Below are 27,997 nucleotides of genomic sequence, written 5' to 3'. Positions count from 1 at the left end.
AATTACTCTCATCTTTAAAAATTCATGTCTTATTTCCAGACTGAATTTGTCTAGCTTCAGCTTCCAGCCATTGGATCGTGTTATACCTTTCTCTGCTAGACTGAAGAGCTCATTATTAAATCTTGACACCTTCTAGAAAATGACCTATGAAAGAAGAGGAGATCAGGACTATTAATTTGGAGCCTTCCTCTCTTGTCCAATTTACAGAGTTCTGGGACAGAAACAAGAGCAATGGGCAAAAGGTGGAACTAAAACGTGCCCTCTCATAATGTCATGTATGCTTCAAATTGTCATATTGGATCAGACCAGTGGTTCATCTAGTTTAGTATCCATCTCAGACTTTAGTGACTTAAGTTATACTACTTCCCCCCATTTTTGTAAACAGACAATTCTTCATCTGGCAATGAAAACCATAAAACTCCAAGGGTATCTCATTATTTTGGCCATATTTGCAGTACTTCACACAGATTAAACTTATTTACACAAATGGCAGAAGGAAAATACTCACCTATGTGAAAAGTGGAGGCCTCAGCTGTGAATACTGTTTCTGTCATATTACTTAGAGTGAGGTCTTGATTATATATGCCATATGTACACCTACACCTTCCATCTTTATTTACTTATGCTCACTGTTTTTTCATGATTGCTTTTTGACAGAAATATACGACTAGTGGTTGAAGGAAATGCAATAAATATAATTCTTGGATTACAGCAAAGCATTTCATACTGTGGACTTGCCTACATGGAGAGGTAATGTGCTCTATGGAAGAGTGATTTCTAAAGCACACATGTTGCACATTAATTGGTCTGTGTAGACCTTGCCAGTGCACACTAGTGATTTCTAGTGTGCCTTAATGTACCTTTAGTGCTCACCAGCAGGGTCTACATGTACCAATTAATGAACAACACATTAGTGCATTTTACAAATCACATCCCCATGGAGTGCATTACCTCACTCTGTAGACAAGCCCTGTGTCTTACAAAATCTTACTTACAAAATTAATGTGAATTGGCTAGGATAGGAACAGTCATGTGGCTTGAAAACCTGTCAACAGGAAAGAAAGGGTTATGATAAATGACAATGGTACAGAGTTATGGGGAGATAGCTAATAGGTGGTGCAGGGATCAGTGTTAAATCTGGTTTTATGTAATGTGTAAATTTATGATCTGGAAAAGTGAGGAAAGTGAGGGAATAGCATGTTTATGAAGTCTTCCGATGCTACTAACCTGTGAGGAGTTGCAAACAGCAGTCAGGACAGAAAAATCATACAAAGGGACTTAGATCAGAAGGATGGGAAGAATCCTTGGGAAAACAACATCTTGGAAAAATACAACCTAATATATATTGGGGAACCCTATATATAAATACAACCCTAATATATTGTGGGGAAAATAATCTGAAAAACTCACACACTATAAGAAGGAGAAATGTGGGACAAATGAGTACTAGTGAATGACAGATTAGACATTAGCAATGCAATATGGCATCAAAGGCAGCCAATGCAATTCTGGGTACAGAGATCACCTACTGAAGGTGATCGTCTTTCTCTGAACCCCTTATGCCACATTTACACCTGGAATACCATGCTCAGTTCTGGATCCCACATTATCATACAGATATTGGCAAATATAAAGGTGTTCAGAGAACAAAAAATATCAACAGGGGAGGAGGGACCGAGCTTGAAGGAAAGATTAAGAGACCTAAGTATGTATAGCTTAGCTAAGCAATTGCTAAGGGGAGGGCGGAAGATAATGATGATCTACAAAGATTTGATGGTGGGAGATTAATTATTTCATTGTTACCAACTTTTGTGATATTTGGTGTTTTCCTTAAAGCCCCAGCTCCTGGACTCATGTGATTATGAGAATCTCAGCATTCCTTATAAATCAATCAATCAACCAACCAAAGCATCTAGCTCCCATATGTGGAGACAAGCTTGAAAACGTAACCCAAGTACATTCTAAAGGCTCAGAAGCCAGAAGGCAAATAAAAAGAGCCCCAAATGTATTATTTAATTTAAATCTCATGATTTTTAAGGCCTACTCATGATTTCTGAATCTAAGGATTGGCAATATTTTTATTTAGTGTCTTAATGGGGTGCATGAACTAGGAGTAGTGGGATGATATTATAAATAGGAAAAGTTGGCAAAATAATGGGAAATACTTCCTAACAGTGAGGTGTACTGAATAATCTTTTAAGGAAAGTGTGATGGGGTGGCCTGCCCTTAAGGGCCATATTGCCTAGTGGTCTCCGCACTCCACCACCTGGCATGGCCCTTTAAGGGTTTGGAAGGATTCATTAGATATAGCGAGAGATCAGAGGGTGGGAGGGTCCCAGAGCTCAAGTTATGGCCCGAGCCCAGACATCTACACTGCCATTAAACAGCCTTGCAGCCTAAGCCCTGTGAGCCCAAGTCAGCTGGCACAGGCCAGCCACAAGTTTTTAATTGTAGCATAGACATACCCTAAGGGTCCTGGGAATGATGCTTGGGGAAGGGATCCTGGCACTGTCCCTTTAAGGGCCCGAAGCCTTGGAGACGGGCAGGGCAAGGCTCCCCTCTCACCCAATCAACTGGGAAGGAGTTGGGAGAAAGGGACCACCAACATAAAGACAGCCTCTTCCCTCCCAGCAGACCGACACTGACAGGAGCAGGCTGGCCCTGCTGAACCCTCCAGATTGGAAGGCTAATGGAGACAGGGCCAGCTCCAGGCACCAGCTTCTCAAGCAGGTGCTTGGGGCGGCCGCTTGGGAGAGGGGCGGCAGGTCCAGGTATTGGGCGACAATTCGGCGGACGGTCCCTCACTCCGGCTCGGAGTGAAGGGCCTCCCGCCGAATTGCTGCCGCAGATCGCGATCGCAATTGCGATCGCGGCCGCGGCTTTTTTTTTTTTTTTTGGTTTTGGCTGCTTGGGGTGGCCAAAACCCTGGAGCCGGCCCTGAATGGAGAGGGTGTTCAGCTGGCAAAAGCCTTGCTGCTGTTTATTCCAAGGCAAGAGCCCTGAGAGACAAACCCCAGCCCAGAGAGAGGGCTGAGGGGGAATTCCTGTTTGGAAGAGGGAGATAGTGACAACTCTAAAGGCGAGAGACAGAGGGACTGCTCACAATACAGCCCAGCTGCTGCACAGAAGGGCTAGAAGCAGACTTTGAGAAAAGACCTTCATAACTGGCTGGGGAGAAGCTGTGAGGAACCATAGATCTAAGCTGGGATAATAGAGTCCAGAGACCCTGGTGAAGACGTCAGCAAGCAGGAGGAAGGTAGGAGCAGCTCCAAGAAGTGATGGAGGGATTGAAGAAACACTCCTTATCTGCTCAAAATAGAGTCCCTGGGCTGGAACCCAGAGGAGAAGGCAGGCCTGGGCTCCTCTGCTGTGCCCCTAGACCAAAAAGGGGGTACATAGGTGTGAGAGTCAGAGAGGCCAAGAATGACAAGTTCCAGATAGATGTCAGAAAATGGGCTTGAAGGACATCAGCTTTTGAGTTTCCTATTTTTGGACTTTTCTGTTTACCCCAGTAGGAGAATGGACTAAGTAGTGACCTGGCTGGAGGGCTAGGCCGTGGAAAATGACAGATCGCTGTGGAACAAGAATGGCTAATGGAGACACTAAGCCGATAAAACCTCTGCAATACTGTGCCTGAACACATGGAGGTGCTCTGGAGGTGAGAGGCTTGTCTACAGGAAGTAGTACGTAGCACTTTTTAAACTAGCCTGGTCAAGACATTAGAAAACAGAATATGGAGAACGATCTTTTACTGGCAAGGAGAACTTCTGGAGCACTTAATAGTTTTTTCCGTCTCTGACATTCTGCAACAGGATGCTGGCCATGTAAACACAGGCACAGCCAGTCTAGCCCTTTAAGGCAAGGAATTCTGAGGATTTAGTTCTGGGTCACAACTGTTCGTGAAAGCAAGGCAGGAAATAAAAGGCATGAATTGTTCTTTAGTCACAGAGAGATCAGGGATGAGGAAAGAGCTGGTGTGAGACTCTTCAAAATGTCTGGCAGAAGAGCAATAGCCAAGAGTCTAGAGAGGGACATTACTGCAAGCCCGGCAGCTCATGCTAGATGCCCAAATCCAAGCCTGCCTGACCCCCTGGGTCTGAGGTCAGCCAGCTAGCCCAAGCCATGCCCCCAGGCAGCAACATCCATACTGCTTTTTTTATGTGCTAGCTTGAGAAGAACTAGCAAGAGTCTATCAACCCACATTGGGAATCACGCCTCCCAGGTGTAGATATTCTCTGTTTGTACAGCACCTAGCACACCGGGGTCCTGGTCCATGACTAGGGCTCCTAGGTGTTATGGTAATACAAATAAATAATAATAAGTAACAAGTTTTAAACATACACAGATAAATAAAAGATTCTGCCTTGCACCTGAAGCTTCTGCCACGAGTATTTAATCTATCAGATCAGATACTGAATAACGCAAGCCTCGCTATCACTTTGTGCAAAACACAGCATAGCAGAGGTTTTCAATATAATTGTTACGAGGTTGAAGTTTAGTTAAGAGTCCATTATCTTATGGGGCATAAACAATAAATGATTGTAGAATCATAGGACTGGAAGGGACCTCGACAGGTCATCTAGTCCAGTCCCCTGCACTCATGGCAGGACTAAGTATTATCTAGCTAATTCCTGACAGGTGTTTGTCTAACCTCCTCTTAAAAATTTCCAAAATGAAGATTCCACAACCTCGCTAGGCAATTTATTCCAGTGTTTACCTACCCTGACAGGAAGTTTTTCCTAATGTCCAACCTAAATCACCCTTGCTGCAATTCAAGGCTGTTGCTTCTTGTCCTATCCTCAGAGGTTAAGAAGAACAATTCTTCCTCCTCCTTGTAACAGCCTTTTATGTACTTGAAAACTGTTATCATGTCTCCTCTCAGTCTTCTCTTTTCCAGACTAAACAAATCCAATTTTTTCAGTCTTCCCTCATAGGTCATGTTTTCTAGACCTTTAATCATTTTTCTTGCTCTTCTCTGGACTTTCTCCAATTTGTCCACGTCTTTTCTGATATGTGATGCCCAGAACTGGACACAATACTCCAGCTGAGGCCTAATCAGCGTGGAGTAGAGTGCAAGAATTACTTCTCGTGTCTTGCTTACAATACTCCTGCTAATACATCCCAGAATGATGTTTGCTTTTTTTGCAACAGTTTTACATCGTTGACTCATATTTAGCTTGTGATCAACTATGACTCCCAGATCCCTTTCCACAGTACTCCTTCCTAGACAGTCATTTCCCATTTTGTATGTGTGCAACTGATTGTTCCTTCCTAAGTGGAGTACTTTGCATTTGTTCTTATTGAATTTCATCCTATTTACTTCAGACATTTCTCCAGTTTGTCCAGATCATTTTGAATTATAATCCTATCCTCCAAAGCACTTGCAACCCCTCTCAGTTTGGTATCATCTGCAAACTTTGTAAGTGCACTCTCTATGCCATTATCTAAATAATTAAGGAAGATATTGAACAGAACTGGACCCAGAACTGATCCCTGCGGGACCCCACTCGTTATGCCCTTCCAGCATGACTGTGAACCACTGATAACTACTCTCTGGGAATGGTTTTCCAACCAGTTTTGCACCCACCTTATAGTAGCTCCATCTAGGTTGCATTTCCCTAATTTGTTTATGAGAAGGTCATGCGAGACAGTATCAAAAGCTTTACTACCACTCTTCCCCCCTCCTCCCCCGCCATCCACAAGGCTTGTTACCTGTCAAAGAAAGCTATCAGGTTGGTTTGACACAGTTTGTTCTTGACAAATCCATGCTGACTGTTACTTATCACCTTATTATCTTCTAGATGTTTGCAGATTGATTGCTTAATTATTTGCTCCATAATCTTTCTGGGTACAGAAGTTAAGCTGACTGGCCTGTAATTCCCCAGGTTGTCCTTATTTCCTTTTTTATAGATTGGCACTAAATTTGCCCTTTTTGCAGTCTTCTGGAATCTCTCCCATCTTTCATGACTTTTCAAAGATAATCACTAATGACTCAGATATCTCCTCAGTCAGCTCTTTGAGTATTCTAAGATGCATTGTATCAGGCCCTGGTGATTTGAAGACATCTAATTTGTCTAAGTAATTTTTAACTTGTTCTTTTCCTATTTTAGCCTCTGATCCTACTTCATTTTCACTTATCAGAGGGGCAGCCGTGTTAGTCTGGATCTGTAAAAGCAGCAAAGAGTCCTGTGGCACCTTATAGACTAACAGACGTATTGGAGCACGAGCTTTCGTGGGTGAATGCATCCGAAGAAGTGGGTATTCACCCATGAAAGTTCATGCTCCAATACGTTTGTTATTCTATAAGGTGCCACAGGACTCTTTGCTGCTTTTACTCATTTTCACTGGCATTCACTATGTTAGACATCCAATCACCACCAACCTTCTTGGTGAAAACCAAAACAAAGAAGTCAATAAGCACCTCTGCCATTTCCACATTTTCTGTTATTATTCCTCCCCCCCCCCCCCCCCCCCCCGTAACTGGCCTGCCCTATCCTTGGTCTTTCTCTTGCTTCTAATGTATTTGCAGAATGTTTTATTGTTACCCCTTATGTCTCTAGCTAGTGTGATCTCGTTTTGTGCCTTGGCCTTTCTAATTTTGTCCCTACATACTTGTGTTATTTGTGTATATTCATCCTTTGTAATCTGACCTAGTTTCCACTTTTTGTAGGACTCTTTTTGATTTTTAGATCATTGAAGATCACCTGGTTAAGACAGGGTGGTCTCTTGCCATACTTCCTATCTTTCCTATGCAGTAGGATAGTTTGGTCTTGTGCCCTTAATAATGTCTCTTTGAAAAACTCCTAACTGTCTTCAGTTGTTTTTCCCCTTAGACTTGCTTCCCATGGGATCTTACCTACCAACTCCCTGAGTTTGCTAAAGTCTGCCTTGAAATCCGTTGGCTGTTCTCCCTCCTACCATTCGTTAGAATCATGAACTCTACCATTTCATGATCACTTTCACCCAAGCTGCCTTCCACTTTCAAATTCTTAACCAGTTCCTCCCTATTTGTCAAAATCAAATCTAGAACAGCCTCTCCTCTAGTAGCTTCTCCACCTCCACCAAACACTAATTCTCAGTGCAGGTGACATGAACTCTATTTTTTGTTCTACAATTTTGCTCATTTGAACCTCTCCTTCAGAAAGAATGCCATATCCTAACATGAAGACATCATACAGTGTGCTATATGCATATGGTTATGGCTGTCCAACTTCCTGACAGATGAAAGGAGATGCGACTAAGGGTATGTCTACACTACGGGATTAATCCAAATTTATAAATTTGAGTTTTGGAAACAGATTGTATAAAGTCGAATGTATGCGGCCACACTAAGCACATTAATTCGGCAGTGTGCATCCATGTACCCGGGCTAGCATCGATTTCTGGAGCGTTGCACTGTGGGTAGCTATCCCATAGTTCCCGCAGTCTCCTCCGCCCATTGGAATTCTGGGTTGAGATCCCAATGCCTGATGGGGTCAAAAACATTGTCGCGGGTAGTTCTGGGTACATCCTCCCCACTCTCCAGGGAAGCAATGGCAGACAACCGTTTCGCGCCTTTTTCCTGGGTGAACAGTGCAGACGCCATACCACGGCAAGCGTGGAGCTCACTCAGCTCAAGACAGCAGTCATGAACATTGTAAACATCTCGTGTGTTATCGTGCAGTTTATGCTGAACCAGAACCTGCAAAACCAGGTGGCGAGGAGTAGGCTACGGCAGTGCGGCGGCGAGAGTGATGAGGACATGGACATGGAATTCTATCAAACCGCGGGCCCCGGTGCCTTGGAGATCATGCTGTTAATGGGGCAGGTTATAGCCGTGGAACACCGATTCTGGGCCCGGTAAACAAGCACATACTGGTGGGACCGCATAGTGTTGCAGGTGTGGGACGATTCCCAGTGGCTGCGAAACTTTCGCATGCGTAAGGGCACTTTCATGGAACTTTGTGACTTGCTTTCCCCTGCCCTGAAGCGCCAGAATACCAAGATGAGAGCAGCCCTCACAGTTGAGAAGCGAGTGGCGATAGCCCTGTGGAAGTTTGCAACACCAGACACCTACCCGAGAGTCGGGAATCAATTTGAAGTAGGCAAATCTACTGTGGGGGCTGCTGTGATGCAAGTAGCCAAAGCAATCACTGAGCTGCTGCTACGAAAGGTAGTGACTCTGGGAAATGTGCAGGTCATAGTGGATGGCTTTGCTGCAATGGGATTCCTAACTGTGGTGGGGCGATAGATGGAACCCATATCCCTATCTTGGCACCGGAGCACCAGGGTACCCAGTACATAAACCGCAAGGGGTACTTTTGGATCACAAGCGACGTTTCACCAACATCAACATGGGCTGGCCGGGAAGGGTTCATGACGCTCGCGTCTTCAGGAACACTAATCTGTTTAAATGGCTGCAGCAAGGGACTTACTTCCCGGACCAGAAAATAACTGTTGGGGATGTTGAAATGCCTATAGTTATCCTTGGGGACCCAGCCTACCCTTTAATGCCATGGCTCATGAAGCCATACACAGGCAGTCTGGACAGGAGTCAGGAGCTGTTCAACTACAGGCTGAGCAAGTGCAGAATGGTGGTAGAATGTGCATTTGGCTGTTTAAAAGATCGCTGGCACTCGTTACTGACTCGGTCGGACCTCAGCCAAACCAATATCCCCATTGTTATTGCTGCTTGCTGTGTGCTCCACAATCTCTGTGAGAGGAAGGGGGAGACCTTTATGGCAGGGTGGGAGGCTGAGGCAAATTGCCTGGCTGCTGATTATGCGCAGCCAGACACCAGGGCGATTAGAAGATCACACCAGGAAGCACTGCGCATCAGAGAAGCTTTGAAAACCAGTTTCATGACTGGCCAGGCTACGGTGTGAAAGTTCTGTTTGTTGAAAACCCGCCCCCTTGATTGACTCATTCCCTGTAAGCAAACCACCCCTCTCCCCTTAAATCACAGCTTGCTTTTAAACGAAATAAAGTCACTATCATTTAAAAATCATGTATTCTTTATTAATTGATTATAAACATAGGGAGAGAACCGACAAGGTAACCCAGATGAGGTTTGGGAGGAGGATAGGAGGGAAGTAAAAGGCCATTGAAAAAATTCAATATAATGACAGCCTTTTGGTTGGGCTGTCCACTGGGGTGAAGTGGGAGGGTGCACGGAGCCTCCCCACCCCGCGTTCTTACATGTCTGGGTGAGGAGGCTATGGAACATGGTGAGGGGGGAAGGAGGTTATACAGCGGCTGCAGTGGCACTCTGTTATCCTGCTGCCATTCCTGAAGCTCCACCAGACGCCGGAGCATGTCCGTTTGATCACGCAGCAGCCCCAGCGTTGCAGCCTGCCACCTCTCATTTCGAGCGTCCCTCATGACCTCACGTTCACTGGCATCTTTCCTGTACTTAGATACCGTGTCCTTCCACTCATTCAAATGAGCTTTTTTATTGCGGGTGCATTCCATTATTTCTGAGAACATCTTGTTTCGCGTCCTCTTTCTCCGCTGCCTTATCTGAGATAGCTTTCGGGACGGAGGAGGGAGGCTTGAAAAATTTGCAGCTGCTGGAGGGATGGAAAAAGAGAGAGAAGTTTTTAAAAAGATACATTTTACAGAACAATGCTTATACTCTTTCACGGTGAAAAACACTATTCACATTACATAGCACATGTGATTTCAGTACAAGGTCGCATTTTCCATCTTAATATTGAGTGCCTGTGGCTTTGGTGTTAGAGATCACAGACGCAGGTCTGGGCAACAGAATTCGGCTTGCATGCGGCCATGGTAAGCCATTGTCTTTCGGCTTCTGCGCCCTACTTTCCCACATATCAAGCAAAGCCCATTGACTGCTGCGGTTTTCCTGTTAACCTTCAGCAGCAGAAAACAAACTAAACCCCCTGCATCCAATTCTCTGGGATGATCGCTTTATCCCGCCCCCCATCGCATGGCTGGTATCAGGGAAGATCCCTGCAGAAACCAAACTAACCCCCCACCCCCTCCATCTGCCATGAATTATCTGGGATGATCGCTGTACCCCTCCCCACCCCCACCCCCCTGCATGGCTGGTATCAGGGAAGATCCCTGCTAGCCAAAGGCAAAAAGCTCAGTGCCAATTCCCTCCCCCCACCACGCTTGGCTAACTGCAGGGAAGGATTTCTTTTCAGCCACAGGCAAACAGCCCAGTAGGAACGGCCACCTCTGTCCCCTTAATTAAATTCCTGTATTTCAACCAGGTTACCATGAGCGATATCACTCTCCTGAGGATTACACAGAGAGATAAAGAACGGATGTTGCTTGAATGCCAGCAAACACCGGGACCATACGCTGCCAGGCTTTGTCATGCAATGATACCAGATTACTTGCTACTAGCATGGTCAAGTGTCCTTCCATGGAGGATGGAATAAGGCTGCACGGCCCAGAAACCTTCTGCAAAGGCTTTTGGAGTATCTCCAGGAGAGCTTCATGGAGATGTCCCTGGAGGATTTCCGCTCCACCCCCAGACACGTTAACAGACTTTTCCAGTAGCTGTACTGGCCGCGAATGCATCTCAAGTCCTCAGGGCAAATTAATAATTAAAAAACGCTTGCTTTTAAACCATGTTTTATATTTTAAAAGGTAAACTCACCTGAGGTCCCTTCCATGGGATCATGGTCTTGGGTACTGGCTTGGGAGGCTTGGGAGGGTACTTCAGTCAGGCTGAGAAAAAGATCCTGGCTGTTAGGGAGAACGGAGTGCTGTGTGCTCTCCGCAAGCTCCTCCTCCTCCTCCTCTTCCCCGTCCGCAGAATCCTCAGGTGTGGCTGATGAGATTACCCCTGCCTCGGAATCCACGGTCAGAGGTGGGGTAGTGGTGGCGGCCCCCCCTAGAATTGCATGCAGCTCAGCGTAGAAATGGCATGTCTGCGGCTCTGACCCGGAGCGACCGTTTGCCTCCTTTGTTTTCTGATAGGCTTGTCTGAGCTCCTTGACTTTCACGCGGCACTGCTCTGAGTCCCTATTGTGGCCTCTCTCCATCATGCCCTTGGAGATTTTTTCAAAAGTTTTGGCATTTCGTCTTTTCGAACGAAGTTCTGCTAGCACTGAATCCTCTCCCCATATAGCGATCAGTACCTCCCGTATGGTCCATGTTGGTGCTCTTTTTCGATTATCGGCCTGCATGGTTATCTGTGCTGATGAGCTCTCTGTGGTCACCTATGCTCTCCTGTGCTGGGTAAACAGGAAATGAAATTCAAATGTTCGTGGAGCTTTTCCTGTCTACCTGGCCAGTTCTGAGTTCAGATTGCTGTCCAGAGCGGTCACAATGGTGCACTGTGGGATAGCTCCCGGAGGCCAATACCATCGAATTGCGGCCACACTAACCCTAATTCGAAATGACAATATCGATTTTGGCGCTACTCCGCTCGTCGGGGAGGAGTACAGAAATCAATTTTAAGAGCCCTTTATTTTGAAATAAATTGCTTCGTTGTGTGGACGGGTGCAGGGCTAATTCGATTTAACGCTGCTAAATTCGAATTAAACTTATAGTGTAGACCAGGCCTAAGTCAGTCCATCAGGGTGCTTAGCAATGGTATGGGAAAAGAGCCTGCTGCGTGCACGACAAACCTTCGCACAGTGGCTACAGGTCCACTTGCTGGATGAAAGTTGAAGCATACTCTGCTTCCTGGCTCACCTGAGAGCCTCAGCCTGGTCTGTCTGATGGCTCTCTGCAGTGACTGCACCAGTCTTAGCCCAGCTTCTCCAAACTGAACAATTTTGGGAAGGATTTTCCCCCATTGTCAGTGGAAATGCTGAATTCCTTGAGGCCTTGCTTCACCTTGTTGATGTATTGGAGCTTTGGCCTTCCTCTGCGTTGCGGGCAGTTCTTAAGTTGACTGTACAGCACAGCCTTCAGCAGACAATCTTGAGGCCTGTGCTCCACATGCCCCAACCAGCGAAGCCTGCGAATGTCCAGAGTAGTTTGCATAGACTGTAGGCCGGCTGTCTCAAGGATCTTGTTATTGGTGATCCGTTTGTCCCAAATAACTCCAAGGATTTTTCTAAGACAGCGGAGGTGGAAACCATTGAATCTCCGCTCCTGCTTTGAGTACGTTACCCAGCTTTCACAAATGTAAAGGAGGGTACTCAGGACACAAGCCTAATAAACAGCCACCTCTGTGTTCAGGTTTAGCAATTTGTTGCTCCAAATACATGAGGTAAGTTTGCCAAAGGTAATAGAAGCTTTGCCGATTCTAGCATCAAGTTCCCTATCAAGGTTAAGTCAGCTGGTAAGAATTGAGCAGAGATAGCAGAAGTGATCCACGTTGTCCAGAGCTTCATTAGGTGACTGCCTACAACATGCATGTATTAATATATACATATGCTCAGAAGAAAACAACATACTGAGTTGTCTATGGGCATTTTAGCTCATTTCAAATAGGGTATAGTGGAGACTGTCCCTTTGTTTCTATTTGCTGTGTACAAAGGAATTGTCATACTGGATCAGACCCGAAATCTACCTAGTCCAGTACCCTGTCTCCAGCAATGGCCAGCACTAGGCACTTTATAGGATAGTGTAAGAACCCCACATCAGAAAGATGTTGGATAATTGGCCTCCCACATTAAGTTTTATCCTGATCTCTAATAATTAGTGACTGGCTTCAGCCCCGTAGCATGAGCCCTGCAAGAAAAACAAAATATCCTTTCCAAAATTTTTGTTAGCAATAAACATAACTCTGGATATTCTTGTTATCGCTATACAATTTCCAGTCCCGCTTTGAATCTTGTTATTTCTTGGCATCAACAACTTCCTGTGGCAATGAGTTCCACAACCTAATTACACATTGCATAAAAAGTATTTCCTTTTGTCAGTTTGGAATTTACCACCTTCCAGTTTCATTGAATTTCCCCTTGTTCTTGTGTTCTGACAGGGAGAACAGAAGCATCTGATCTTCCTTTTCTACATCATTCTATTTTGAAAAGAAGGAATTTCCCCACTTTAACAGTTTCATATCTGCATAGCATGGAAGTCTTACAGAACAGATTTCATTCTTATGGTCTACATGTAAGAAGAGAGAGTTAGGCAGACACCCAAAATGAGTTATGCATAGTTTCCATTAGATTGTGCCCCCTACACAACAGATGGTGAGGTATAACTCAGTGGTTTGAGCATTGGCCTCCTAAACCCAGGGTTGTAAGTTCAATCCTTGAGGTGGCCACTTAGGGATCTGGGGCAAAATCAGTACTTGGTCCTGCTAGTGAAGGCAGGGGGCTGGACTCAATGACCTTTCAAGGTCCCTTCCAGTTCTAGGAGATGGGATATCTCCATTAATAAAAATTAAATTAAAAAAGATGCTACCTCTCCAGAGTGAGAAGAGACTATCTGGAGCTATACCCGAACAGATACTGTTATTACAAGGTACACACCATTGTAGGTGGGGTTTTTTGGTGGAATTTGCTTTTTAATGTGATAGATTTCAGGTTCTCAGACTGATTTCCTAAATGCAGATCATCCAGGGACACTTCCAGCTGCTGGACTTGCTCCTGCATCAAAATACAGAGTTTTTGGCAGGCAAAAGTTGACACTCTGTCCAACATTCTGAGTGTAGCAATAGACCCAGTGCCTGCAATTTATTGTCTTAGTCACCATTCTTCTATTCCCATGACTATTTATGAGATGATTTTTAAGCATAGCACTGAATTTTGGCTAGAAGACAGTTGGCTATTTGGAAGTCTGAGACAGTCCAGTTGATTTTTCACTCTTAAGAGACTTGATGTTGTCGAAAGGTTTATTACTCTTCAGATATTGTCAGTATAGATCCCTCACACTTAGGAGTACTAATGTGCTCAGCTCTGAAATTCAGAAACTTCTGCAAGACAGTGGCTGCACACATGCCCTCATGCAGGACTCACTGTTTGGTGCAAGGTAATACCATGCAAAGAGCAACAGCCCCAACCCCACCACAGTTTGTTTTGGCCATAGCAACTGAAGGAATCAAAATCGTCAGGGCTTCTCTTCCTTCTCCTTTGTAGCTGACTCTTCTCCCATCTTAACCATGAATTTAGACTGAGAACTTTTAATTGGTGTGTTTTGTTTAAAACTAAATAATATCGCAGTTTTCTGGTGTATTTGTTTAGAAACCATCCTATTGTGCAATCAGGTCAATCCAGTCCATTCTACACCCTTTGTTTTAGTTGCCAGGCTATTATTCCATGAGGGCAGACCTCAAGTATGTGGGTTCTAAACACTATGGCTGGAAACAGCAGAAGATGTTTTATAGAGGAGTATATGTGCATGGCCTGTATTGCCTGGGGGGATGACCATGCTCTGAAAGCCTGCTCCATCTGAGCAGTGTAGTCCCTTTTAGCCTCTCTATAGATAAAAGAGGCTCCACCAACTACCTAGCAGTGGCAAAAGCACACCTCAGACATTCAAGTGTCTATGTGTCCTCCACCCAGCTGATCAGCTTCTAAAGGCACCATCTCCACAAGAAATCCAGTCAGAGCTCTTCATGTGCACTATGTCAAAGCGTGAGTAAGAGAATACGTGGTCTTTCTTTACAGCATAAGATAAATTCTTCCATTTGGAAGAAAATCAGCATCATTTCTGTACTGCATCTCTGACACAATATTATGCACAACGTTTGTAGACCAGTTCCATCTTCTGTTGCTCTGGTGGTGAGGTCCTACTGTAAATTCATATTTCTGTAGCACCAGATACAAATGTGGAGCACCAGATGTGTGTTTATTCTCACTATTATCCATTATATTGATAATGATGCTGTAGTGAGTCAAATATTTTTATTTTGGTGTAAAAAAGTATATTTGATCCCATCCTAGTAGGTGGGAATGTAATTCTTGGGTAACTATGGGCTGGCCTTCACTATGGGGAGATTGACACTGCTGCAATCGATGCAGCAGAGATCAATATAGCGGGTCTAGTGAAGACCTGCTAAATCGATGGCAGAGTGCTCTCCGGTTGACCCCAGGACTCCTGCTCCTCAAGAAGACTAAGGGAAATCAACCAGAGAGTGTCTCCCATTGACGCAACACAGTGAAGATACCGGGGTAGGTCAACCTAAGTGACATCAACTGAATAACATAGCTGGAATAGCGTAACTTAGGTCGACTTAGCCTCATAGTGAAGATAAGCCCTCTGTCAAGGAATTGCACCCTGAATAAGCAAGAGCACAGGCAAGATCAACATTACTAAGATTTTGGACAACTGAGCTGTGTGCATTCTGCAGCACTCTTTGTATTGCAATTTTGAGTTACAAATGAAGTTGCATCACTTCATGCTTGTAGTTGTGTGATCCAAGCTCCTAGGGAACAGTTTGACTTGGAAGTATGAATATTCTTTGGGAGAGTATCTACTTCTTGAAATAAAGGGACCTGTGAAATAAATAAAATACCAGTTTGTAGAAAATATAGTAGAAGACGTTCACAATGAATGTCTTTCGGGGACCCATAGTAGCAGGCTTGGTGCAGGTACTCCGTTTCTGTTAAGGCTGCTCTGCAAAGCCACTCCCCAAAAGCCTATTTCCTTGCTCATTGATGTCCACTGAGAGAAGGCAACAGAAATTCCATACTTTATGGTACCATGTACATTCTCTATGTCTCAAGAGCAGCCTTAGCAGAAACGGAGTACCTGCACCAAATTATATTTGTGTAACAGAAAAGTTAACTCATTCCTGCTCAATGTTCCACATAGGCATTGTGCCTATCACGAAAACAAACAAAAATGATGACAAGAAAAAACGCAACAAGGTGATTATGTCTTGCTGAGTATTCCTGAAACTGTTTACTTTTTCCCCATTGTGACATTCTATACCTTGGGGGAGCGTCCCGTAACCCCCAAATTCCTCATTTTTATATAATTGTGATTTTACATATAAAACATGCCTTGTAAGATATCAGGGGAAAGGTTACGATCTGCTGAAAGTCATTTCTCTATCCATATATGTATATCATTAATGCATATGAAGTCATGAGTATTGTGTTATATGGTTGTCTCTAAAACATGCTGTAAGTTGGGGAATCAGCCAGATATTAGCTCCCCAGAAGCAACAGCAAAGAAAGTAACCAACACCAGAGCAGGGCATCAAACAAACCATCAACAACCATTGTGCAGCAAGGGAGTTACAATTCAATGACTCACCAGCATGAGGCCACACCAGGGGAATTGCTCAACCTTGCCTGGAGGCTCAGCAATACCCCCCAGACATGCCTGGATTTGTGCTCCCCAAGCACATGTGACTCAGACTAAAAAACAGAACACTGTGGCCACATGCTGGGCCTTTCTCCTTCCCCCACCTATGCTGCAAGCAACAAAGACGCTCAGAAGAAGACTGAAGACTCCAACAGAGGAGACTGGCCCAGGTTTAAGGGACAAACCTATATATTAAGGACTGCAATATCCAGTGGGGTGAGAAAAACTGCTTAATCTAGATCAGGGTGGGTAAACTATGGCCCAGGGGGTGCATCTGGCTCTCCAGACGTTTTAATCTGGCCCTCAAGATCCTGCTGGAGAGCGGGGTCTGAGGCTTGCTCCGCTCCAGCCAGGGAGCGGGGTCGGGGGCTTGCCCCGTTCTACTCAGCTCCCAGAAGCAGTGGCATGTCCCCCCTCTGGCTCCTGTGCATAGGGGCAGCCAAGGGGCTCTGCATACTGCCCCCGTCCCCGCAGCTCCCATTGGCTGGGAACCACAGCCAATGGGAGCTGCAGGGGCGGTGCCTGCAGACAGGGCAGCACACAGAGCCGCCTGGCTGTGCCTCCACGTAGGAGGCGGAGCAGGGACATGTCGCTGCTTCTGGGAGCTCCTTGAGATAAGCGCTGCCCAGAGCCTGCATCCCCGACCCCTTCCTTCACCCCAACCTCCTGTCCCAGCCCTGATCCCCCTCCTGCCCTCCGAACCCCTCGGTCCCATCCTGGAGCACCCTCCTGCACCCCCAACCCCTCATTCCCAGCCCCACGCCAGAGCCTGCACCCCAACTCCCTGCCCCAGCCAGGAAACCCCTCACGCATTCTGGTATAATGTATATTCCTGGAGTACAGTGCTGGGAGCTAGGGGGAGGATTGGGATGGTGCCTTTCTCTGGGTGATTCATGAGTGGCTCTGGGAGCATTTATGCAATCTACTAGATGTTGGGCTCCACATGCGGTTGTGCTGAGTGATAACAGCACCTGGAGGTGTTTGCTGTTGTTCACTAGCAAGGCATTGTGAGAGATGGCCCAGGCTGGAGAGAGTTCAGGGGGCACATCGGTCCCACGCTGCACACCGGGGATCCCATCAGACCTATCCCTTCATTTAAATGTCTGCACTACAGATGGAACGAGTTACTTCATACTTCCTTAGTTATGACATGACCAGCCATACCCACTGCTAATAGGGGACTAGGAATCATTCTTTTAAGAGATGCAAATATGGATTTCCTAGAAGAGTTGTCCAAGACAAACTATTCCTGTTGTGCGTGTGGACCGTTCTCCTCCAACCCACCTCCCAATATAAAATGATGTAGTGCCAAAGCATACTAGGTGATTTACAGTCAAGTAGGGTAAGACAAGTTTTCTGGACCCAAAAGGTTACAATCTAAGGGCCAAATTCCACCCTGCTTACACCACCCATGCAGCCTCATTGAATTAAGGGTTGGATAATTAGGCAGGGGCATTCCTGTAGGGCCCTGACAGCAAGGACAACAAGATCAAACTTGATGCAGTAGAACGGAGGGAGGTGGTGCAAGGATTCAAACAGGACTACTGTGATCACTCCAGCTCAGGTGATCACTTGGCAGTCCCATGTGAGGCCCAGATCTCAATGGGCATCAAGCTTGAACTGCCCCTAATTGCAGATAGAAAATATACAAGCGCTTCTGAAAAAGACAACTGTCTGCTGCCCTGCTTCTACAAGGTAATGGTCAGTTTAATGAGAGCAGTGGAATGTAGAGGCAAAATGGAGTGGTCAGGTTTCACCTTGGAATGGGAGGGGATAGGCTCACAAGCGCTATGTGTGGGCACTTGGCCCCAGCCTAGCCAGCTGTGTAGTGTTTTTTCTTTGTAACCTTGTCTGATTAAAAGATCACATTGATTCAGTGCAAAGACAAAAGCTCAGTCTTCCTTTACAAGGCACATTCCAGTAGATTACAAAGGCATGTCTCCTCTTAGTAACATTATATATATGAGGACATTGGCTCAATTTTTTTCATATGCTGCTAGATTTATGTGCAATTTAACTAGCTTATAAAATACCTAATAAAAAGACTGATTCAAATACCAAGATTATGAACCTTCATCGTTTGCCATGAAAATAACCAAGATTTAATTATATTTATTTTCCTGGTTTTAGTAAATATGAGTTGAAAGCAGAACTTGAAATGTGAAACAATAATATTTCATTGGTTACTTGAATTCCATTCCACAACAAGTCTACTTGCAGCTGAAAGAAAAGCAGAGGGAATAGACACTTCATAATCACATAGACTTAACAAATAAGTTGAGTTTGATATTTCAAATTGCCCTAATAATATCTAGAAATTGCTCTGGTACCAGTTCTTATCTGGTCACTGTTTGCAAAAACTTGCTTTTTCCAGTAGAAATCTAAGTGTTATATAGGTTTCCTTCTGCTGCATGTAATTTCCATTACTAGGAATTACAAATACACAATAAGATCTCTCAAAAGGAATGTACAGTTCTAAAGTCCCCAAATTCTACTTTAACTGAACATTAACATGAAGCTTTACTTCATACACAACATCCATTGTTGTGAAGTGTCAGCAGGGAAAATATTATGAATAGTTTTAGGTCTTGATTCTCCACTGCTTGCCCCTTGTGCAGAATGGCTGTAAAATGTTAGCATTTTGATTCAGAAATGTTACATGACTATACAAAGGGCAAGGCAGTGGGTAGTCAGGCCCTAGGCAATATATATTCAGCCAACAGTTAGTCAGCCAAAATTATAAAAAGAAGGTTGAAATACAGCTGGACTCCAGTGAGTACAGAGACTATGGGAACTGGTTTTGCCTTTTGCAAAGGTGAGAGTAGAGATGGCTTGAAGTGTTACGATTTCCAAAGAGACAGTGTCTGTTTGGGTGCTGGAAATGTGGGGCAGTGTGCTCAAAAGAGCCATTTGCTACGAGCGCCTCACAGTGCAGCCACTCAGGCACTCTGGGTGGTTCGGGTCATGGCCCCAAGCAGACATGCTCATTCTGGGCCTGATTCCCCAATGCCTGGTGTAATCATTTGCATCTGTGCTAGTGGGTGTGAAACGCTGCTATTCTGATCGGGTGCATTTCACACCCACTTTGCACAGATGTCAGTGAGTACACAAAGTGTAAAGCAGTATAGAACCAGGCCCTCAGGGTCCGCTACTGTTGCCGGCACCACTAGCTAGCCTGCTCTCCACACCACATGTGCATTCCAACAGAAGCTGTTTACTCCCAACATAGTTGAACACGGGATTAGAGAAGTGAGATCCCTGTGCCCTCCTCACACACTACTGCACCTGAACAGTTAAGCACCTGCCTTTCCCAACCTGCTTTGATTCCAACAAGAGCAAATCTTGCTCCCAGGATAGGCTGCTTCAGATGAACTGCCAACCTGTTGCAGAGACATTATTTAGATAGTCATATATTTTAAGGGCCTGAAGTTGCAACCCTTATATTGAATAGCTCTACTCATGCAAGTGGTCCTACTGAATTAAAAGGGACTAAGAATGTGAGTAAGGGCTGCGACAACATTTCTTTTCTTAGGGCCTGTTAACTGACAGTTAACTGTATCCCTCCAAAAGGCCAAGGAACATTATGTCTAGCACATGCACACAGACTTTGCTCTTTTTGAGTGTAGAATGGTGTTATATGCATGATTTACAGTACATTACATAAGGGAATAACTTGTAATGCAGCATTTTCTTACAAGAAACAAAAAAGACAAGATGGAACAATTACCATATAACTGCAACCTTCAAAGAATGTTTATAAAACTCAGAGGATCTCTCCTTTCACAACAAAAGTGAGCTGACAAAACATTTGATGTCTAAACTTGTCAGCAAATATATGATAAATAGTTAAAGCTTCAAATGTACATATTACTTGTACATAGGCACCAGTTGTACCAATGATCCAATGATCACAGTTTACCTTTACACCCAGTGCCTCTCCGGAAATGACGGACACAGTCACACCATTCTTGGAGGGTTTGGGGACGTCTTTGTTTTTCAGTTCTTGGTATTGGGGTTCCACCATTTTCTCTGAACTTTTCAAATTGACCCAGAGTTGCAGAGCATGTGCTGGTTCCTCTGAGCAGAGCATCTCTGCATGAAGAATACCCCGCCCAGCTGTCATCCACTAGAAAGATGGTATAGAAAGAACAGAATACACAACATAGACATTAAATTTTAGAAAATGGAGAAAAGAAAACACACTTTAATTTCATTACATGGGACAAGTTAATATAACTAAAGTTTTTGTCTGGTTAGAAGACTGATTAGATAAAAAATAACTTTTCCTAACATTTAGTTTATCTATTGATTTCAAATGTTGAAGTGCAGCATTGAAACAATAATTTATTTGTTAATCTATTTTACCAGAGATTTAAAAAAGCTAAAATATGAAGTTTCCCACAGTAATATGGTGTGGTGGGAATTTATCTAAGCATATGACAACAGAGTGCAATATAGTGGCTGAGATTAAAAGCATCCAGTTACAACTTCTCTTATAACAGAAAGAGGGGTAGTGTTCTTCAACTGTAGGCTCTTCACAAATTCAAACGAAAAGGCAGAAGTATTTAGGATTAAGATATCAATGATTCCTTTCTGCCCACTTTCCCATACCTGTAAATCTCCTGGGTTCAATATACCAGTATGTCCACAAAAATCTTCATGGGCTATAGAGCCACCATCTAACAGGTAAGTTACCTTGGAAGAACGAGAGACAGATGAAATTGTTATGCAAAAGCTCCCTTTTGTTTGTTTCGTTTTTAACAGATAGAGAGCACAACAGAATCACTCTATTCCACTGTAGCAGAAACCAGAAAGTTCTAGTAGCCCAATATTGACTCACATGGCCACACAAACTTTGATGTCAAAATTACCCATGTTGAAAAGGATTACGGTTTTAGGATCAGCACTACACCTTTTTGTTCTCAGCCTCTCACTCATTCCTCTTCTTCTTCCATTTCTCTTTATGGACCTCTCCCACCATCATGCTTTCCTTTTCTCCCTTTCGTTTTTCTTTCAGCATTCCTCTTTTTGGTCTCAATTCCAACACAAAGGGAAACTGCAGAAGAAACTAATCAGGACTCTATCTTCTGCATAGCAGTGTTTTTGCTGTGATGGCAATAAGGAAAAAGTAAAACCAATTAAGATTATCATCACTGCAGAAGGCACTAGGGACAGTGCCAAAGTGCAAGCCTTGGTCAGTTTCATCTGCAAAGACAGGCATATGAGGGTGTAAGCGGGGGAATGGTCTCGCTATTGTGAGGAACTTTTCTGGCTTATACACTACCCTGGTGAAATAGGCTAGCAAAAGAATCTGAGTCCTCACTCCCACTTCCTTTACCCAGAGGCCTGCCTGACCTTGAGGGCTTTCACTCCACTCTCCGGAGTGGCAGAGTCGTCGTAACCCTGATAAGGTTGAGCCCAGGATTCCTAAAGGGCTCGACCCCCAACCTTGTCGTGGCCACTTAGGCCAGGGGCTAGGGCAGGGGTCAGCAACCTTTCAGAAGTGGTGTGCCGAGTCTTCATTTATTCACTCTAATTTAAGGTATTGCGTGCCGGTAAAATATTTTAATGTTTTTAGAAGGTCTCTTTCTCTAAGTCTATATTATATAACTGAACTATTGTTGTATGTAAAGTAAACAAGCTTTTTAAAATGTTTAAGAAGCTTCATTTAAAATTAAATTAAAATGCAGATCTTATCAGTTTAGTGCAGTGGTTCTTAACCTGGGGTGCACGCACCCCCTGGGGGTGCAAGATGCCCTTTCTAGGGGTGCGAGATATGCGAGATATTTTTGGAAGGTAAATCATTGAAAACACAAATTAAGCATAGGCACGTTAGTACAACTACTTTGTTTCATCAAACCTATGTATTTATTAACATTATACATATTTTAACGATTACTGTAATATACAAAGTTTTTAAGTTTTCAAGTTTAAGCTAATTGTAATGTAATTTTTTATAAGAACTCCAGAGTACTGGGACCAGGCCAGGAGCAGAGCCCTGGGCTGGCTGCTGGTACCCCAGGCTGGCAGGAGGGCTGATCAGGGCAGGAGGCCCGGACCCTGGCTGGCAAGGGGCCGGCGGCCGGAACTCCAGACCATCAGTGGGCTGAGCGGGACCGGCAGACAGAACCCCAGACTGGCAGTGGACTGAGCCGTTCAGCCCGCTGCTGGTCTGGGGTTCCGTCCACTGGCTCCTGCCAGCCAGGGTCCTGGCTGCCAGCCCCACTCAGCCTGCTGTTGGCCGGGGGTTACGTTCACCCAGGCCGGCAGTGGCTGAGCGGGACCGGGGACCAGGATCTCGTCTGGCCAGGGGCCGGCAGATGGAACCCCAGACCAGCAGTGGGCTGAGTGGCTCAGCCCACTGCCAGTCTGGGGTTTCGTCTGCCAGCTCCTGCCAGCCAGGGTCCCGGCCGACGGCCCCACTCAGCCGCTGCCGGGGATTCTGTTCACCCAGGCCGGCAGTGGGCTGAGCGGGGCCAGAGGCCGGGACCCCGGCTGGCAGCAGTGTGCCAGTAAAAATCAGCTCGCATGCCAATCACTGGGCTAGGGTGTCCCCACTCTGTGGTGCTCTCTGCACTGGATGCTTCCCTGACCCACTGATCATTACATACTGTTCAAAGCAAATACAATTTATTAAACAGCAATCAATTTTAAAAAAATAAGGAAAAAATGGGAAAGATTAAAGAAAACATGTCACCCCGCTCTGTGGCACGGGGACATCACAACCAGCGTCTCTGGAATGTAAGGGAAGTTCACAGTCTGCTCCTCACACATCCCAGGGCTCCTTTCAGGCCCTGACTGTGCTACAGTGATGCTGCAAGTCAGACACTTGCTCTGGCTGTGGCCACACGCCTTCAGGCTCTAGGTGGCAGGACCCTTCTTCCCAGTATCAGCTCCCCTGTCGGGGTTACGATCCCCCCGCCCCCAAGTCTGGCCTGAAAGGCGCCTTGGCTGGGGGCATCTCCTTGCGCTGAGCCCACTGCCCAGAGTCCTCCCTCGCTCTCCCCAGCTGCTCATCACACCCAGCCCTACATTGCTCCAGCTCCAGCTCCGCTCTGCCTCAGCGCTGCTGCTGCTCTGCCTCCAGCCCCCGGGCTGCTTTTTCTGGCCCCTCTGGCTCTGGATGCTGCAGCTCTCCTCCCCGCACAGGTCTGCTCTCTGGGCTGCTTCTGTGGCTCTGCTCCCAGTACCAACCTGCTTCCTGGGTTGCTTCTCTTGTTCTCTCTGGCTGGCACAGCTCTGCTCCCCAGCTCAGCTCAGGTCCCTTCTCTCTCCTTAGCTCAGCCCCACTCGGTCTCTGGCAGCTCCAGCTCCCACAGAGGATGGGACACCCCTGGCCTCCTGACTCCCTGATTGGCCTACCTGCCCTTTCAATCAGGCTGACCTGGAGCATTGGCCTCTCCCCATTCCCCCTGGGGACTGTCAGTCTCAGGGTCCTGATTTCCCATCAACCCTTCCCCTTTCTTTTGGTACTGGGAACTAGCCAACTAAAAAAAAAAACCCATTGAGTGTTAGTAAGGGGCCAACAGTCCCCTTACAGGGGAAAGGAAGTCCATTTAATGACATTCTTGCAGACGACCCAATTCTGGCCTCTGATCTTTACACTGGCTCTGCAGCTATAAAAGGACTGTAAAATAAAGCCAGCTGAACCGGCCACTGGGAAATTCCCAGTCAGCCACATCACATGTAGGGGCTGGTCAGGGGCATGACCAAGAAGAGGTTTCATGGTCTAAGCACCAACCTACTACAGCTCTTCTCAGCTGCCAGGACAACCACTTGGGGCCAAAGCAGCTGGGCATATGTTATAGCATATCACTTGTTCTTGCTCACCTCAGGAACCAGCCCAATGCCAGGCTGGCCCCAGAATCTGGGACCACAAATATACTGTGCATCTGTCTTTGTCTCACCTCCCACACAAGCTGCGCCATAGCTCAAGTGGAGCAAAACAAAGCCAAAACAAATTATGGATCATGGGCGATAGTGCCAAGAGTGGAGGAAGGCAAGGAGTACAATTACAAGTGTGTGTGTGGGGGAAATAAAAATAAGGCTAAATATAAAGCAAAGATATAAAATGTACCACATATTTAGACTTCCAGACTAAATAGCTTGTTAAACCAAATTTGATCCTCCACACTGAGGACAGACAGACATCAACAGACAGCTATTATCAAAGAGCTTCTGCCCCTTACTCCAAGCCAAATTCTGGTATTGCCAAAGTATTGTCAGACTCCAAAAATCATGAGATTTAAAAAATAATTTAAAACATATTTGTCATATGCTTCTGGATGCTTGCAGTGTTGTGGTAGTCATGTTCGTCCCACAACATCAGAGAGGACAAGGCACGTCTCTCTTGTCAACAGAAGCTGATCCAATAAAAGGTATTACCTCACTCACCTTGTCTCTCTGGTATGCCTTTTGAGTCTCTCTAGAAAGCCCCCTTGTTCCCAGGGCATGTGTAATCATTTCAGGTTCACAATTCAATCTAAAATGCACATGGAAAATACACACCTCCCTGCTGACTGCTTGGAGGAGAACTCTGCTTACTCTTTCAAAATACCTGGGGTAGGGGAGTAGCTTTTCTATCCCTGTCCATCTCCTCCCCATGTAGTTATCCTCTGCACCCTCCTCAGCCTCTTTAGTCTCCCTCTCATCCCATACATTTTCATGAGCCCCCTCAGGCTTCCTCCTCTCCCCTCTCCATGGTCCCCTCCGTCTCTCCATTCACCTCTTCAGTCTCGTGCTTCACACAATCCCTTGTATCAGCACACTGGGTTCTGTCAAGCCACATCTTGGGGTATCATCTGTAACAGACCCAGACCAGTGGGATACAGGAGTCTGGTAGAGGGCAAATATACTGGTCACTGGATGAGTAGCTTTCTGTTCCCTGAGTGACCAGAGCAGAGGCTGCACTAGAGTAATCAGGAGCCTGCTAGAACCAGTTAAGGCAGGCAGGCTAATTAGGACACCTGGAGCCAATTAAGAAGAAGCTGCTAGAATCAATTAAGGCAGGCTAATCAGGGTACCTGGGTTTTAAAAGGAGCTCACCTCAGTTTGTGGTGTGAGTGGGAGGAGTTGGGAGCAAGAGGTGCAAGGAGCTGAGAGTGAGCTGCTGGAGGACTGAGGAGCACAAGCGTTATCAGACACCAGGAGGAAGGTCCTGTGGTGAGAATAAGGAAGGTGTTTGGAGGAGGCCCTGGGGAAGTAGCCCAGGGAGCTGTAGCTGTTACTGGAGGCACTATAGACAGTGGCAGTCCACAGGGCCCTGGGCTGGAACCTGGAGTAGAGGGTGGGCCTGAGTTCCCCCCAAACCTCCCAACTGACCTGGACTGTGGGTTCTTCCAGAGGGGAAGGTCTCTGGGCTGTTCCCCAACCCACATGGTGAATCTCTGAGGCAAGAAAATCTGCCAAGAAGTGCAGGATCCACCAAGATAGAGGAACTTTGTCACACATTGTTTCAACCCCCTTTAAAAACAATGAGAATGGGGCCCATCTCTATTAGAGACAGCCTCATGTCTACATGCCAGGACTCTAGGAAAATGGCAGCCATCTTCCTTGGTTTCAGCCCCATTGGAAGAGATGGACATTTTGAATGAGGAAAAATTGATAAGCTGGAAGGCAGAAATCCAGAGATCAAGTGACATTTAAAACCTCCAAATATCACAAGACTGTGGGCAACAGTAGATTCACAGGTGGATTAAGCAGGGCAAGTCATTGGAGTTGATACAGATGTGCATCCTCATGTCAAGGCTGAACTTTGCTTGCAGAACATAACCAAAGAGCTGGGTTTTACTTATGTAGGGATCAGAGGATGGAGGAAAGGGGTAGAGACTTTTTCCATATGAAGGAGGCTGCAGGCACAAAGCAGGTATTACTGCCACCTGGTCAAAAAGCATCCTGAGCTGTGCAGCTATGGATCTGTTTATATTTTAGAGAACCACTTCTATACTACTTTTGTACAATGTAAGTTTGCTTCAAATTCCTGAAAAATTTCATTTTTAAAGAGAACAAATTAATTGTTAGACATTGTATCCACACTAATCTTCCTCCTCATCTCATGTACCCTCTCCGCCTTTCTTCAAACAACCTAAAGCCTAACAACTTCTCAAATTTGTCTTGCATATATTACAAGTTTCTGAAGCGCCTATTTCAATTACAGAGACATTGCTAACATTTCTAAGTATCTAGAGCTAAGTCCTTGTGGTTTATGATGTTTGTACTGTACTATGCATCCACTGAATTACAACCTTCTTGGGAGTCTTGTGCACTGCTTTATGTTCAGTATGAGTAGTGTTCATCTTGTACTCAAGAACTGCATAATAAGAACCCAGGTTGTTGGTGGTGTTTTTTTCCCAATTGACAACTATTCTTCCAATTAAAAACTAGTAATAGTACATTTTTACTCTGGTTTAATGCCATATTAGAAGTTTTAGTTCAACAGTTCTCTGCTTGTTTTTGACCTTTTTATTTACTAACAGTTGATGGCTGTCCTTCCACTCCACTTAAGGAGGATTATTTGCTCACTACTTTTTAGTTAATGTGAGCTCCCTCTAGTGCCTGGCTGGCTTACTCATAAACCAAAACCTGCATGGTCATGCATTAGCTATTTCTTTCAAGACATAAGGAAAGCTAATTTTTAAATCAAAGGGCCGTTACTCTAATTTGATGTTGACGTAAATTCCAGGGAAGTCAGTGCAGTTACAACAGCATGACACTGGTATTGAATCAGGCTCTTTAGACTCTGATGGACAACATCAGATGCCATACGCCAAGGAGTGGAGCTACAAGGGATTGTATAGAGGCACAGAGCCTCTGTGCCTCCAGTTGATTCCTGGTGCAGGTACTAAACAAGTAGCCTAAAAGAAAAAGGCCGCTTGTTTAGTACCTGCACAAAATATTGGCAGCTATATAGAGACCCCAGCACAAACTTTTGGACTCCATCTCTCTTTCAGCAGAAGGCTCAAGGTGACAAAGTTAAGAATCAATTCCTCTAAAGAGTTACCTCACCAATCCTCCCCAAAAATCCAATTGTTGGCCTTATGCATAGTGGCATGGTGAGAGTGGACAAGAACTAGTTACATCTGAGAGGGTGGGCAGGGGAACGTGAAAAGCTGTTTTGCAGTCCCTCCCCCCTCCGCCACTCCCCAAACAGTGTTAATTAACCCTGATGGGTTTTAGGCAACATTGCCCATAAAATTTAAGATGCAGAGCCTAACTAGGATTAATTTAAACAAGGTTTTTGCACTTGTTTTGCCCTGGTTTATGGAGTTCATGGTCAATCCATGATTAAAAAACATCAGTCTAAACTGGGTTGAAAGTAGTTGCTTTAAACTGCATTTACTCTCTTCTTGAAAAGAGACTGGAAGCAGCACCAAGTCCTATCCTAAGGATTTTAAGTGTCAAATAAAATTGGCTGCAATTTTTCTTCTTACAACAGTATTTATTTTTTAATAGTAGCATTACTGCAATGTATATAATCTCACAAGAGAGCTTATTAGCATGAAACAGTCAAATAATTTTTACATGCAAATTCTATCTGACAATAGTCAAATTTAACACAAATGAGATAAGAATGTCTGCAGTAACTCAAGTATCAGAGGGGTAGCCATGTTAGTCTGAATCTGTAAAAAGCAACAGAGGGTCCTGTGGCTCCTTTAAAACTAACAGAAGTATTGGGAGCATAAGCTTTCGTGGGTAAGAACCTCACTTCTTCAGATGCAAGAAGTGAGGTTCTTACCCACGAAAGCTTATGCTCCCAAGAACCTCACTTCTTGCATCTGAAGAAGTGAGGTTCTTACCCACGAAAGCTTATGCTCCCAATACTTCTGTTAGT

The 27,997-nt window shown here is 45.1% G+C and overlaps 1 protein-coding gene across 7 annotated transcripts in view; it reads right to left on the bottom strand.

Annotated features, from left to right (window-relative positions):
• PIR (pirin) overlaps window positions 1–27,997 on the bottom strand; it is a 91,486-nt gene that overhangs the window by 39,205 nt on the left and 24,284 nt on the right. For all 7 annotated transcript variants that reach the window (XM_034756478.1, XM_034756441.1, XM_034756451.1 and 4 more), the window contains 2 exons: window positions 20,779–20,862; window positions 20,087–20,293 (listed from right to left, as the gene is read on the bottom strand). In XM_034756478.1, the coding sequence (XP_034612369.1) occupies window positions 20,087–20,293; window positions 20,779–20,862 (291 nt within the window). The remainder of the gene's footprint in view (window positions 1–20,086; window positions 20,294–20,778; window positions 20,863–27,997) is intronic.

Source organism: Trachemys scripta, chromosome 1 (genome assembly GCF_013100865.1).
Source record: "Trachemys scripta elegans isolate TJP31775 chromosome 1, CAS_Tse_1.0, whole genome shotgun sequence".
Classification (NCBI taxonomy): domain Eukaryota; kingdom Metazoa; phylum Chordata; order Testudines; family Emydidae; genus Trachemys; species Trachemys scripta.
This window is presented reverse-complemented; position numbering and strand designations above follow the sequence as displayed.